The sequence below is a fragment of the Cherax quadricarinatus genome, chromosome 8 (genome assembly GCF_038502225.1).
Source record: "Cherax quadricarinatus isolate ZL_2023a chromosome 8, ASM3850222v1, whole genome shotgun sequence".
Taxonomy (NCBI): Eukaryota; Metazoa; Arthropoda; class Malacostraca; order Decapoda; family Parastacidae; genus Cherax; species Cherax quadricarinatus.
The window spans coordinates 4,439,005-4,455,308 of NC_091299.1; the positions used below are offsets into that span (position 1 = coordinate 4,439,005).

The 16,304-nt window shown below is 38.8% G+C and overlaps 2 protein-coding genes across 5 annotated transcripts in view; one reads left to right on the top strand and one right to left on the bottom strand.

The window, feature by feature from the left end:
- The window catches only part of LOC128685363 (uncharacterized), a 109,322-nt gene extending 105,263 nt beyond the window's left edge, over positions 1 to 4,059 (top strand). For all 4 annotated transcript variants that reach the window (XM_053771856.2, XM_053771858.2, XM_070082784.1 and 1 more), the window contains one exon: positions 230 to 4,059. In XM_053771856.2, coding sequence (XP_053627831.1) covers positions 230 to 304 — 75 coding nt within the window. In that variant the 3' untranslated portion in view covers positions 305 to 4,059. The remainder of the gene's footprint in view (positions 1 to 229) is intronic.
- LOC128685364 (probable serine/threonine-protein kinase kinX) lies at positions 3,192 to 15,422 on the bottom strand. The gene is made up of 2 exons (XM_053771860.2): positions 15,298 to 15,422; positions 3,192 to 6,619 (listed from the first exon to the last, which is right to left on the bottom strand). The coding sequence occupies exon 2, from the start codon at positions 6,605 to 6,607 to the stop codon at positions 5,498 to 5,500; it is 1,110 nt and encodes a 369-aa protein (XP_053627835.1). The 5' UTR covers positions 6,608 to 6,619; positions 15,298 to 15,422; the 3' UTR covers positions 3,192 to 5,497.
- Between the last annotated feature and the right edge of the window lie 882 nt (positions 15,423 to 16,304).

Consider the following 16,304-nt stretch of genomic DNA (forward strand, 5'->3'; position numbering starts at 1 on the left):
CTGAGCTCATGACACAGATCTATGTGACTGACCCCTGGCATCAATAACATAGTCCTACGTGATGGACAGTGAAAGGGTTAAAAAAAATTTATTATGCTTTTCTGTATGTGAGTAAGATGAGCCTGGCCTAAGGCTGGGGTCTGGGAGTAGAAAAACTCAAAACTCATCAAAGGTAATTTAAGATTTGTTTTTTGTGTACTGTATATTTTTGTTTCTGTGTTTTCCACAGGGTGCAATGGGTAGACAGCAGACCCTTGATGAACTTCATGTCAGCTCTACAAAGAATGGAGATGTGCTCAATTAGACGTGATGGTGGATACAAAGGTATACCGTTGACGGTACTGAAGAGAAGACAGATGCAGATGAAGTTTTTATTTTGATGTCTCATGCCATGATAAAACTATGAAGAATGAAAATACACCCCACCTGTTTTTTCTAATTAGAAACTGAGTTATATGAACACTTCAGTGTTGTTTGAGACCTTCTACAATTTGTGTTTTTAATGTTTTTAGAAGCCTCTTTTGGAATCTTAAATTTATATTTTATTTTTACACAAGAACTAAGTGTACTTTTAGTTTACTGTATCTGTGCTCCACATACAGGAATTATGTTTCAAATCAATTTTAAATATGTTGCAAAACAATCTTAATTAAGTGTTTAATTATGAATATGGAGAAAGCAAAGTGCTTCCAAGCATTCCCAGTAGTTAAGGTGCTTGACAGAACTTATACGTGCAGTAAAGGATCTCTGTACACTCTCTAGATCTGCGATTTCACCTGCTTTGAATGGAGATGTTAATGTACAGCAGTATTCCAGCCTAGAGAGAACAAGTGATTTGAAAAGGATCATCATTGGCTTGGCATCTCTCGTTTTGAAAGTTCTCATTATCCATCCTATCATTTTCTTTGCATGTGCGATCGTGGCACTGTTGTGATCCTTGAAAGTGAGATCTTCAGACATTACTACTCCCAGGTCCCTTCCTTTCTAGTTAGCCAAACTTGAGTCCTGGAAATGGGAAGTACAATGCCTACACTTTAAAGGAGGGGTTTGGGATATTGACAGTTTGGAGGGACTTCTAAACTGTTGTGTTCTGGGCACCTCTGCAAAGACAAGTGATTATGTATGAGTGAGGTGAAAGTGTTGAATGATGATGAAAGTATTTTTGTTTTGGGGATTTTCTTTCTTTTTGGGTTACCCTACCTCAGTGGGAGATGGCTAACTTGTTAAAAAAAATTGGGGAGTGGATGTGTTGGCAGATTTGTTCATGTAAGACGAATTGAATGATAGAAGGGATAAAAGAAAGAGGACAATTGCAGTAAAGAGAAGTCTTTAGAAAGATAAAGGAAATTATCAGTGATTCAAAAATTATATGCAGTAGGGCCCCGCTTTATGGCATTTTGCCTTGTGGCATTCTGCTAATATGGCGATTTCAAATTATGACCAAAACTTGCTATACAGCGAGTGGTCTTTCAAATACAGTGCACATCTCTCTATTATGTCTGAATTTTTTCCAAAATTTCAAGTGTTTTAAAGTTATTGCATATTTATATGTACTCCAATAATTATACATGTGTGTACCTATACCTAAATATACTTACACACTGTGCTGGTATGCAGGTACACATTAAAATCAATAAGAGTCTCTCTACTCTTCATGTAATACGTAATCTCTTGGGCGCATTAAATGTTGTATATTACATTAATATAGACATTTCCATTAATCCATTTGTGATATTTTTTCAAAATTATATAAACACTCGTTTGTAACATATAAACATGATAAATACACCACACAGTAGAATAAATAAACATAAATATGAGATGGGTTAGCCAGGCGACTTATAGTCCAACATTAGAGAAAATGTGTCACTACAACATTACTGAGGGTAACTAGAAAATTATTCCTTTAGTATGCCTTCACTCAGGGCATCATTTCTTCTAAAAACGGTGTTACAGGAGAATGGGAGTGTTTCTCTCTATTTATTCTACTGTATCAACGTGGAGACAACTTGTACACAGTGTAAAGTGACAAAAACCAGATGTGTTCGCCTGGTTTGTTTACATTACGTGTGAGTGGAGTGGAGCGGGGGGCGCTGCCTTGGCTGGCTACCACCTGACTTCCTACAAATAAAACTCCCTCTCACCCTATGTTAGGACTGCAAATATTGTAAGGTAATTAATGAATGTACTGTATGTGTATTTTATCACTCTGGTGGGGTGGGCTGACCTGGCTGGCTACCAAACTTCCCAAACCTGACTTCCTACAAATAAAACTCACCTCTTGCCCTACATTAAGACTACAAATATATTAAGGTGATTAATGAATGTACTGTATGTGTATTTTACTTTTTATTGTTTTTAATGCCTAGTTCTATTGCTAACTTAATACAGTAGAGCCCCGGTTTACGATATTATTTCATTCCAGAAGTATGTTCAGGTGCCAGTACTGACCGAATTTGTTCCCATAAGGAATATTGTGAATTAGATTAGTCCATTTCAGACCCCCAAACATACACATACAAACGCACTTACATAAATACACTTACATACGTGGTCGCATTGGGAGCTGATCGTAAACCGGGGGTCCACTGTATATGTTAGTGTAAACTTGCTATATGGCATTTATATGCATTTATAAGTGGGAAAAAAAGGCATTCTGCTTTCCGGCGATGTCTGGTTTCCGACAGTAGCCTAGAACCTAACCTGCCATGTAAGTGGTGCCCTACTATATACAAGAATATGTACTACCACTTTTTTTATGGTTGTGAATCCTGGTTTTTGAATGTTGCAGTTAGGAGTTGGCTGGGGTCTATGGAAGTGTCATATATGGGGTCAGGGTGTGGTGGAAATATGCAAAGAATAAGAAGTGAAGATCATGAGTTAAGATGATGTGGTTCAGCAGATTATTTGTATTGTAACATCTATGCACTGCTGAACAGTGATGGTAAATGTGTTTCCTTCTTTGGATCACCCTCCCTTCAAGGGAAAATGCCATGACTCTGGTGAAGGGTACTTGATCCAGTGAATTTGAGCTACCCTCTCTTCCTGAGTTTAAACCTGATTACCTCCCATTCCTCTTATGCACTGTGTCCCTCACAGTGCTTGTTGTGGTATTTCCTGATGATATACGAATAATAATTTGAGCTACCCTACATTGGTGAGAGATCTATGTTGTGCTAAAAAAGAGCAAACAGGGATTTATATTTTATTTTAAACTTTCTTTCTTTCAACGCACCGGCCGTATCCCACCGAGGAGGGGTGGCCCAAAAGAAAAAACAAAAGATTCTCCTTTTAAATTTAGTAATGAATACAGGAGAAGGGGTTACTAGTCTCTTGCTCCCTTATTTTAAACTATAAAATATATAACACTTCAACTACCAATGGTCAAAAGCACAAGTGTTAATTTATCCTGTTACTAATACAAATTTTATTTCTAAGAATACAGTTAGAATTTTTGGGAATTATATCTCTATATAGTATGATTAGTTTTTTAAAATCCTCTTGGTATGTGAAGCATTTCAGGCAGACTAAAATTAATATTTACTACTAAATACAATCACATTGGTATGTGAAGCATTTCAGGCAGACTAAAATTAATATTTACTACTAAATACAATCACAAATATGGAGATAGGAACTAATATATGGAATAATAATTTTAAAAGGAAATTCAGCATACAATTTCATTATTGTAGTTAAGTTCAGTAGTTATGCTTATAGTTTATTAAGCTAGTGATAAAGGATTTATTAGACATAAATATGTGATCTTTATTATTGATATATAAGAGAAATTCATGTTAATTCTATATCACCACTAATTCCCAACTACTATAAGTATATGTGATAGGAAATAAATATGAGAGAAAAATCATTAGCATTAATAGGTATTCAAACCTTCTCAAGATATAATATTGTACTGTTTATCCAAAGTACATAAATGCTTTTACGTGTATACAGTATTACCACAAGAAATACAAGAAAACTACTAACCCCACACAATATACTATTGTATTGACTTTCTAAGACTTACTATCTAATAAAATATGTCTTTTTCACATTTTTCTCATTTAATTAAAATCACATAATACTGTTTTTAACCCCTTCTGTATAAATTACTAAATGTAAACAAATCTTTCCCCTCTACTTTTTCGGATCACCCTGCCTCGGTGGGAGATGGCTGGTGTTGAAATAAAAAATACCCATATATTTGTTGATAACTACAACATATAAAAAAAAATTAAATACAGCACTGAAATTTTATTTATTAGTTGGGTTAAGAGTCATTCTTAATGCAGTAGCAAAAGAATTATTTTTCTTTCTTTCAACACACCGGCTGTATCCCAATGAGGCAGGGCGGCCCGAGAGGAAAAACCAAAGTTTCTCCTTTTACATTTAGTCATATATACAATAGAAGGGGTTACTATCCCCTTGCTCCTGGCATTTTAGTCACCTCTTATGACACCCATAGGCTACAGAGGAAGAATTCTGTTCCACTTCCCCATGGAAAAGAATTATTTTTATCAACCAAATATTCATGCTATGAATATACAGTTATCTTTTTTAAGCTAAATATTCCATAATGAGGATTCCTTGATGCTGGTGAAGGGCTCTCTATGACCTCTATGGGTTTAGCACTCTCCCCATAAATGTAATAATAATGCAGTCTAAATAATTTTACTGATATGAGAAATTTTGTAGCTAGTTTTAATATACATGCTGTACTTTAAGAGCTTTGATTATTTCAAGTGACTGCTGAAACATCTCTTATTGCCTAGGACAACCATTAAAGATATGCAGCCGTTCTTCATTTTTTTTATATATGATTTCCAGCCTCGGTTACTAAATATTCACAACTGAATTTTTTTTAATTGTACTTTAGGTTATGGTAGGGTTACATAAACCTGTAAAACATGTATTTAACAAATAAGCAAATTTAAAAAGACTGTTATAACACATTTGGCAGCGCAGTGAGTGGGCAAAACTAAGCGATGTTCAAAACTGCACTTGTAACACTTACAGTGTAAGAATGGATTCATATATGTTATTCCTTAAGTTTTTCAAAGGAATCCCTTGTGGATTATTAGATAACTGGTTTGAAGATTCCAACAAGGAAATAACATAAGTGCAAGAAAGTGATTATTATTTCTAATATTGCAAAGTTTTGTGGTTTACCATGGCACCTAAGTTGATATTTAGAGCTCCAGTTTTAATGTGGACCTGGTGATAAGTGTACCTATTCATCATCATAAAGACTGAAGCTCTATTAACGATCTCACTCATGTAAAATCTTCCATTATCACTAGGAGTCACCTTTTTGGAAAAACCTCTCTTATGCTCCTGGTGGCTCAACTCATTTCAGCTTAGCAAAAGATATTTGTATACAGTATACCCAAGTGCTGCAGTTTAATTATTTTGTAAGTTTAATTCAACCACATGGAGCTGCTGTTTGTAGTTGTATTAAAGAGAGGAATTTGTACACATTAGCAGGTTTACAGTCCTAGTAACCCAAGTCATGACCACGATGATAATGTTGATCGTAGTTTTTGTGACCTTGGTAATTGTTATATCCATATTTGTCATCTTTGTTGTACTCATGTTCTTTATGCTCATATTCTTGTCTGTGATCAAGATCATGATCTTCTTCATAGTATGGATCTGAGTCGTGGTACCTGTAGTAATCTTGCCTGTATTCTTGTCTTTGACCATCATGTTCCTGATAGTACTCATAATCCTTGTCTCTGCTTAGATCCTGATCATAATCTTGCTTAGGCTCACGATAATCATAGTCCTTATCTGGTTCAGTATCATGATGAATATCCCGCCATTGTTTGTGAGCGTAATTCTCTCGGTATCGTTGTTCATAATGAGGATCTTTATGGAATGCTTGCCGCCTTTCAGTATTTTCATGACTATGAGACCTACCATACAATTCAGGGAGTGTTTCCCGTCTCCTGTGATATTGGTAAGAATCACTGGGGAGGCCTTCGCGGTCATGTCCGTATTCGGGTTTGTCTCGTGAATGTGAGGAGCTGTATTTAGCCTCATAATTTTTATTATAACTCTCTGCTGATATTTTTGAAAATCTCTCCACATTACTGACTGGACTAACAGGAGAGCTTTTCAAACCAAGCTGGCCAGTACTACTTCTTCTCTTCCCTGGATCATACAGGATTGAGGCCTTAAGACCCCAGTCAATCATGGCCTTAGTTACATTATCAATCTCTTCATCAGATTCCTTCCTGTCTTCAACTAATAATTCAGTGTTTAAATTAGTATTTTTTTCTGGTGGTTTGTTCTTGCTCATTTCTTTTGTAACCTCTTTCTTGGGTTCTGGATTCTTTTTTACAGGCTTTTGCTGATGTACAGGCACTGAATTTAAATGAAGCCCTAATGGTGGCCTAATTTTGTTTTGCTCTGCCTCCTTTCTTGCAGTCTCTTCCCTCTGGGCACGAATAATGCTTGCAACAGGGATCCACTCTTCTTCTTCTTGGGGCATTTCATCAAACCTCCGAGGTATGTCACTGACTTTCATCCATGCTTTGTCATCACCTCCCTCAGAAGGATTTTCTTGGTTCAGATCATCATCCTTTGGCGCTCTCACCTCCATGTTGTATCTTAACTGCAAATAGAGGGAGAAGTTATGTATTTGAGCATGAAAAAATATTTAGGTACTGTGGATTACTTTCGCAGAGAACTGTGGTACGGATAATGTAGGGTAGTATAATTTCTGAGGAAAACTTGTTTAACATGAAGTTCAGGCCCCATGGAGCAGCAATGAATGACCCACAAAAGTTTATTCTTGTGAATATATTCAAGACCCCTGAAATGTATTTTGGCACAGAAGCAACAAAAACTCTCTACATATAATTAATAAAGTATAATGAGTTTATTCCATTCAGATATTTTAATTGTGTAAAAATTCTGAATAACATGCAAGCTAAGGAAATTTCAAACAAAATGAGTTTTTTTTTTTTTTTTTTTTTTTTTTTTTTTTTTTTTTTTTTTTTTTTTTGAGGAGACTGATGGAACAGATGCACAGGACATCACAAAGCATAACTAATATTACTACTACTACAGACAACCCCCCTTTAAGGAAAGGCCCCACCTGTAATGAAGGGCTTTTGATCTAAGGGATTGAAACTTCCTTAGGTCGAATCTAAATAAACTCCAACAATCCCTCTCCTCTTGGCGTTATTAGAAAGGATATTTACCCCTTTGGAAGTGGAGCAGAATTCTTCCTCCGTAAGCCATGCATGTCGTAAGAGACGACTAAAATGCCAGGAGCAAGGGGCCACTAACCTCTTCTCCTGTGTATGTTACTAAATTTAAAAGGAGAAACTTTTGTTTTTCTTTTTGGGTCACCCTGCCTCAGTGGGATGTGGCCAGTGTGTTGAAAGAAAGAAAGATTTCCCCTTTTGTGAACAAATGGTTTATAAGACCAACATGTTGATAAATAGATACTTGTGCAACATTTGGGTATCTTTATTCTGGAAACATTTTGCCACACAGTTGCTTCTTCAGTCCAATGCAAAGAAAGGTGGAAGATGAGGAGGAGTTTAAGGTAATCAGTCCCTCAGCCTGGAGTCAATATGTTCAGTCCAGGCTGAGGGACTGATTACCTCAAATTCCTCCTCATCTTCCACCTTTTCTGCATCGAACTGAAGAAGCCACTGCATGGCAAAAACGCTTCCAGAATAAAGATATCCAAAATGTTGCACAAGTGTTGTTTCCCCTTTTAAAAGAGTCTTTACTCTATAAACCATGTGTGTTGTAAGAGGCGACTAAAATGCTGGTAGCAAGGGGCTAGTAACCCCTTCTCCTGTATAAATTATTAAAGGTTTAAAGAATATAAGCTTTATGGTTTTCTTGCTGTATAGCCCTTGTGGCTTAGCGCTTCTTTTTGATTATAATAATAATAATAATATGGTTTTCTTTTTTTGGGGGAGGGGAATCACCTTGCCTCAGTAGGAGAGAGCCAGTATGTTAAAAAAAAAAAATTTAGCTCTTAAATGGAATAGGAAGGAATCACCATCAAATAGAAAGAGACAGGCGCTCCCTTTACAGGCGACGGAAAAGAATAACAGAGCGGCTAAAAGAGGTCAATATATCTGAAATGCGTAGGGAGTCACTGGTCAGAGAAATAGCAAGCATTGAATTAAGCTAAAGGAATCTTATAGGAGTCAGGAATCGCGGGAAGAACTAAAAGCCATAAATGAAATCGAAAGAAACCCAAAGTATTTCTTCTCCTATGCCAAATCAAAGTCGAGAACAACGTCCAGTATTGGGCCCCTACTTAAACAAGATGGGTCCTACACAGATGACAGCAAGGAAATGAGTGAGCTACTCAAGTCCCGATCTGTGCTCCAGTTCCCCGAATTAAGCCTGAATGCCTTTCCACATCCTTTCCCCCCAGGCGCTGTATAATCCTCTGGGTTTAGCGCTTCCCCCTTGATTATAATAATAATACTCAAGTCCCAATATGACTCGGCTTTTAACAAGCCGCTAACCAGACTGAGAGTCGAGGATCAAAATGAATTTTTTATGAGAGAGCCACAGAATTTGGTTAACACAAGCCTATCTGATGTTATCCTGACGCCAAATGACTTCGAACAGGCGATAAATGACATGTCCATGCACTCTGCCCCAGGGCCAGACTCATGGAACTCCGTGTTCATCAAGAACTGCAAGAAGCCCCTATCACGAGCTTTTACCATCCTATCCCCTCAAGGAAGGTTCCTTGATGTTGGTGAGGGGCTCTTGATTTAGGGAATTGGATCTGTGCTCCAGTTCCCCGAATTAAGCCTGAATGCCTTCCACATCCCCCCCCCAGGCGCTGTATAATCCTCCGGGTTTAGCGCTTCCCCCTTGATTATAATAATAATAATTACCATCCTATGGAGAGGGAGCATGGACACAGGGGTCATCCCACACTCACTAAAAACAACAGACATAGCCCCACTCCACAAAGGGGGCAGTAAAGCAATAGCAAAGAGCTATAGACCGATTGTGGAAAATACTGTATATATTTTCCGGAAGTACGGTAATTTATAGGTAAGTAGATGCCCTATATTGTATTTTTAAAAGAAGTATGTTATCGAAAATGGGAAACCTGCGGCTGGGGAGGAGAGTCGCCATTTTGGTTTTTGAATTGGATACGTTAGTGTAATGGGAAGAATTTTTCGTGCTCTAGAGGTTAAAATTGGACTGACACCTCTCAAATAGGAGACGAAATTGTTGGATGTGCATTCCTGCATAACTTGAGATATCAGGCGACAGGACAGGACAACTCCAGGAACCTCAGATAAGCTGTCTAATTTATATTTAATTTCTGGCCAGTAAAATTTTCATAAATGTAGGCAAAAGGGGGGGTCCTGTACATGATACATTCATCTCCAGTCAAATTGGTGAGTGTTATGATTAAGATATTCTCCTTCTGTTATGTAATTGTGTATATATATAACCATTTATTATTTTTAATATACAGTCCACAAATTTATATATTTACCAGTATTCCTGGTGATACATATTTCATTGGTAATTAATAGGTCCAGAGCAACTTGTGGATATGACAGTGGTAGGTATCAAAGGGGGACATTTTTTGCGATCTAGGTGTCCCAAATTCCTACTTGTCTAACTGATAAATAATAATTATCTGTTCATTTACTGTTATGTACATAATAATACATTCAGATAAATGCAATTTTCCACACCGATAGCACTAACATCCCATATCATAAAAATCTTTGAAAGGGTCCTAAGAAGCAAGATCACCACCCATCTAGAAACTCATCAATTACACAACCTAGGGCAACACAGGTTTCGAACAGGTCGCTCCTGTCTGTCTCATCTATTGGATCACTACGACAAGGTCCTAGATGCACTAGAAGACAAAAAGAATGCAGATGTAATATATACAGACTTTCCAAAAGCCTTCGACAAGTGTGACCATGGTGTAATAGCGCACAAAATGCGTGCTAAAGGAATAACAGGAAAAGTTGGTCGATGGATCTATAATTTCCTCACAAACAGAACACAAAGAGTAGTCGTCAACAGAGTAAAGTCCGAGGCAGCTACGGTGAAAAGCTCTGTTCCACAAGGCACAGTGCTCGCTCCCATCTTGTTTCTCATCCTCATATCTGACATAGACAAGGATGTCATCCACAGCACCGTGTCTTCCTTTGCATATGACACCCGAATCTGCATGACAGTGTCTTCCATTGCAGACACTGCAAGGCTCCAGGCGGACATCAACCAAATCTTTCAGTGGGCTGCAGAAAACAATATGAAGTTCGACGATGAGAAGTTTCAATTACTCAGATATGGTAAACATGAGGAAATTAAATCTTCACCAGAGTACAAAACAAATTCTGGCCACAAAATAGAGCGAAACACCAATGTCAAAGACCTGGGAGTGATCATGTCGGAGGATCTCACCTTCAAGGACCATAACACTGTATCAATCGCATCTGCTAGAAAAATGACAGGATGGATAATGAGAACCTTCAAAACTAGGGAGGCCAAGCCCATGATGACACTCTTCAGGTCACTTGTTCTATCTAGGCTGGAATATTGCTGCCCACTAACAGCACCTTTCAAGGCAGGTGAAATTGCTGCCATAGAAAATGTACAGAGAACCTTCACGGCGCGCATAACGGAGATAAAACACCTCAATTACTGGGAGCGCTTGAGGTTCCTGAACCTGTATTCCCTGGAATGCAGGCAGGAGAGATACATGATCATATACACCTGGAAAATCCTAGAGGGACTAGTATCGAACTTGCACACGAAAATCACTCACTACGAAAGCAAAAGACTTGGCAGACGATGCAACATCCCCCCAATGAAAAGCAGGGGTGTCACTAGCACGTTAAGAGACCATACAATAAGTGTCAGGGGCCCGAGACTGTTCAACTGCCTCCCAGCATACATAAGGGGGATTACCAACAGACCCCTGGCAGTCTTCAAGCTGGCACTGGACAAGCACCTAAAGTCGGTTCCTGATCAGCCGGGCTGTGGCTCGTACGTTGGTTTGCGTGCAGCCAGCAGTAACAGCCTGGTTGATCAGGTTCTGATCCACCAGGAGGCCTGGTCACAGACCGGGCCGCGGGGGCGTTGACCCCCGGAACTCTCTCCAGGTAAACTCCAGGATCCTCTCTTAAAATACATTACTACGTACCACAATCAGCCCTACTCACACTATACTATTCACTCATCTATCCCTACTTCACATATGCCATTTGTGCCTGGGGATCAACAGTAACAACCCACCTAAAGCCAATAATCCAACAAAAAGCCACAGTTAGAATTATCACGGAATCCAATCCTAGGCAACACCCCCCCCCCCACCCTTCATAGAACATCCACACTTACTACTGTGCAACCTACATTTACAGAACCATAAATTAAAATATTAACCCTGAACTAAAACGCTTTCTTGATAGTTGTGACAGGACCCATATGCACAATACCAGACAAAAATCTTTATGACATTCCCCCCTTGATGCTGGTGAAGGGCTCTTGATCTACGGAATTGGATCTGTGCTCCAGTTCCCTGAATTAAACCTGAAAGCCTGCCACACCCCCCACAGGCGGTGTATAATCCTACGGGTTTTGCGCTTCCCCCTTGATTATAATAATAATATGACATTCCCCGTGTCCGGCTAAATCTATACAAAAATTCAGTGCACAAAAGTGACCCCACAAATGTAAATAACTACAGGCCAATATCAGACTTACCGTTACTATCCAAAATCTTCGAAAACTCAAGCAGTGCTGTATAGCCATTGTGGTTTAGAGCTTCTTTTTTATTATAATAATAATTCGAAAACTCATGCACAAGAAACTATATTCGTTTATAACAGCACAAAGCATACTCAACCCCTGCCAATTTGGCTTCAGGAAAAACAAAAGCACAAACGATGCAATAGTAAAAATGCTAGACCTGCTTTACACAGCACTGGAAAATAATGGATATCCATTAGGACTCTTTATTGACCAAAGGAAAGCTTTTGGTACAGTAGACCACGGCATCCTACTCCACAAACTTGACCATTATGGTATAAGAGGCCATGCACTTACTTCAAATCCTACCTTACTAACAAGTATCAACATGTCTCCATTAAAGACACAACCTCATCATCCCGACCACTTGATACTAGAGTGCTTCAGGGAAGTCTCCTTGGTCCTCTGCTCTTCCTCTTATATATCAATGATCTCCCCAACGTACCACAATACCTGAAACCAATTCTCTGCTGACGACACGACTTACGTCATCTCCCACCCAGATCTTGCCTCCCTCAACACCATTGTTAACGAAGAGCTAGTAAAAAAATATCAACCTGAATGACAGCCAGTAAGCTTACACTTAACACTGACAAAACCTACTATATTCTGTTTGGTAACAGCAGGTGTTGCACAACTCGACATTAAGATCCACAGTGCTCCTATTGCTAAGCATAATGAGGGCAAATTCCTGGGTCTACACCTTGACAGCAACCTGAATTTCAGCACCCATATCCAACACATAACAAAAAAAGTATCCAAAGCAATTGGGATCCTCTCTAAGATACGTTACTACGTACCACAATCAGCCCTACACACACTATACTATTCACTCATCTATCCCTACCTCCCCCTCAAGGAAGGTTCCTTGATGTTGGTGAGGGGCTCTTGATTTAGGGAATTGGATCTGTGCTCCAGTTCCCCGAATTAAGCCTGAATGCCTTCCACATCCCCCCCCCCACAGGCGCTGTATAATCCTCCAGGTTTAGCGCTTCCCCCTTGATTATAATAATAATAATATCCCTACCTCACATACGTCATTTGTGCCTGGGGATCAACAGTAACAATCCACCTAAAGCCAATAACCCAACAAAAAGCCGCCGCAGTAAGAATTATCACACAATCCAATGCTAGGCAACACCCTCCCCCCCCCCCTTCACTCTTCAAAGACCTAAACTTACTGTTCAGAACATCCACACTTACTACTCTGCAATCTACATTTACAGAACCATAAATTCCAGTATTACCCCTGAACTAAAACACTTTCTTAATAGTTGTGACAAGACCCATAGACATAATACCAGACACAAACATCTCTATGACATTCCCCGTGTCCGGCTAAATCTATACAAAAATTCAATGTACATAAAAGGGCCTAAAATCAGGAACTCCCTGCTTGAAAACTTAAGAACTGCGTCTGGGGCCCAAGACTGTTCATCAGACTCCCACCAGGCATAAGGGGAATTACTAATAGGCCCCTGGCTGCCTTCAAGAGGGAGCTGGACAGATATTTAAAGTCGGTGCCGGATCAGCCGGGCTGTAGTTCGTACGTTGGACTACGTGCGGCCAGCAGTAACAGCCTGGTTGATCAGGCCCTGATCCACCAGGAGGCCTGGTCATGGACCGGGCCGCGGGGGCGTTGATCCCCGGAATACCCTCCAGGTAGGGGTTCAAGGAGGCCAGAGTTACTTCTACAAGAAAAACAGTAGGTCTGATGTCACCAACTATAGACCTGTTTTTTATTTATTTATTTATTTATTAATTTGAACATGATACAGAGAAGTACAAAAGAATACAGTTAAATGCAGCATGCCAAAGCCACTTGAATTCAGAGCATTACGGGCAGGCTTAAAATTAACTTAAGATTAACTAAGCAATGAAGTATTCAGTGGTAAAACATTATTGTAAACAGATAACAAGCACAAATGAGTATTACAAAGACAGGTCATACCTGGAGTTTACCTGGAGAGAGTTCCGGGGGTCAACGCCCCCGCGGCCCGATCTGTGTTGCTTAGTGTGATGTCCAAAATTTTAGAGAAAGACGGTGTATTGTAAAGTAGCTAAGTATCTTAATAACAAAAACATTCTCCATAATTAACAATCAGGTTTCAGAAACTCTTACTCGACCGACACCTCCCTAATTAATCTGATGGACTACCTGAGAACTCAAAGGCCTTAGGGAATATCATAAGTATTGATGCCCCTAGACTTACAAAAGGCCTTCGATACAGTAACCCATAATATATTATGTAAGAAACTACAAGCTATCGGCATAGGCCCTGCAGGCTGGTTTAAGTCCTATCTGAGCAACAGGAAACAAATTGTCAAAATCAATAATACAGAAGCAGAACCCCTGCCGATAAGATGTGTGGTTCCCCAAGGCAGTATTCTGAGGATTTCACTATTTTTGTTATGTGAATGGTATGGCCATCAGTATCAGGTGTAAGCTTGTATGAAGACGACAATGCGCTGCTAGTCTCAGGTAAAGACCCACAAGATATAGCTAATATATTATCACTAGAACTAGAGTCCTGCATGTCTGGTCAGTAGACAACAGACTATCGCTATATCTTGGGAAAACAGAAGCCATATTCTCTGGCACGAAAATTTTTTTGAAAAAGGTAAATGCTTTTAAAGTTCAGTATAATAGGAAACCCATCACTTCAGTATATTCAGTGAAATACCTGGGAATTCTTTTTGACTCATGCATATCAAGGGAATTGATAGAGAACAATGTAGTAAAAAAATGCCAGGCGAAAGTTCCTTTATAAACAGGCACAGTGTCTACCTGTTGAGGCGCACAGGACCTGGTTTTAGCTCTTATAGTGCCATGTAGATTAATTATTCTTCTTTAATAAAAAATGAAATACGAACTATAAATCACTCAGAACAAAATGGTGAGTTTCATCCTGGTTCTATTTAATGTTTATATATATATATATATATATATATATATATATATATATATATATATATATATATATATATATATATATATATATATATTACTGTGACCACGAACAAGTGGTATTGATCAATAACAACACTGCGACTAGCCAAGGACTCGAACCCATGCTGCTTTGGCCCGCCTCATGGTGAGCGAAAACCCATGACCCTCTAAGGATCGTATGGTCCAGTGGATTAGGGCGTCATGTGTTTTCGCCAACCATGAGGCAGGCCAAAGCAGCCTGCCTCATGAATATATTCAGTGGCGGGCCTACATCTTCGGGGCCCTGAAGCTTGAGTCCCTTCGGAACTCCTTTTCATACAGTAGACTAAGTAAGTTTATTCAGGTATACACAAATACAGTTACATAGATTATCATACATAGTAGCATATGTGTATAGAACCTGGGATAACCCAAAATAGCCAAAGTGACTTATTTCCATTGGGGTCCTTTAGACCCAAAATTTTTAAGCAATGTGGACTAAAGTTGCCCTTGCAAATATTCCTGATGTAAAGCGACTTACCTCAACAAGGTAATTAAGCGCTTAACGTGAACATAATAATAATTACCTTGATAAGGAGGGAAGCTATGTGTAACCGATGAGGAATGGTACCAGCAAACTGCCTTACAGTACCCTCCTACGTTCTATTGGCCTCCTCCTGATAACAACAGATACTTGTTATCTCCATCACTCCCAACCCTTTAACCTTCAGCTATATAAATTTTTTACATTTATCTACTGGCCTTCCCTTTGCTGCTGTACATTGCTATTGCTGCCCTTCTACTACAGTTTCCTACAGGCGCATTGTTCACGAGTTTGTGTCAGGCGCAGTTGTGTGTGTAAGGCGCTGTGGGTGGTAGTAATCATTGGTAATTGTGGCATTGACAACCAGGCTTTTATATTCATGAACCTTTATCATAAGCTGATTAAGAGAAATAACGTAGTAGCAACGCCGAAAGATCCTTGTTTTTAGTTAATTTAATATGTCCATGGGGAGACAGTTTTCTGCGTAGATAATAATAATAATAATAATAATAATAATAATAATAATAATAATAATAATAATAACAATAATAATAATAATAACAGAGTTGGAAGTCAATCAGGTTCCTGCCTCAAAACCACTATTTTGCACTTTGAAACATATTTTAATAAAAATGAAGATAAATTGCGTTATCTTTAGATTATTAGACGTATTGCTCTGGCAATAAAGCTTAGTAAAGATACAAAAAATACTGTATGAAACCTTTTTTGACGTATAGCCCACACAGAGGGCTTTATTGACAACGTTTTGTCTACAAAAAGGGCTTTACTGGCGACGTTAGTTCAGGGATTACTTTCCTGATAGACTGCTGCTAGTTAGACAAATACTGGTGCCACATTACTGGCTGCTGGTGATGAGGTCTGGTGCTGAAACTAATGTCAACAGTAATTTTCTTGTGCTTTGGTACTGTCTCTGAGGGCTGAGTTTTATTTATCATACTTCAACATATTCACATATTTAATGGCAGCTAATACATTATATGTACACACTACATACGCATTTTCTTCTCTCTTTTTCTTTTGTTTAATGAT

Bases quoted from the DNA above. Each gene is read 5' to 3' on its own strand.
- LOC128685364 (XM_053771860.2), bottom strand. From the start codon at position 6,607: ATGGAGGTGAGAGCGCCAAAGGATGATGATCTGAACCAAGAAAATCCT.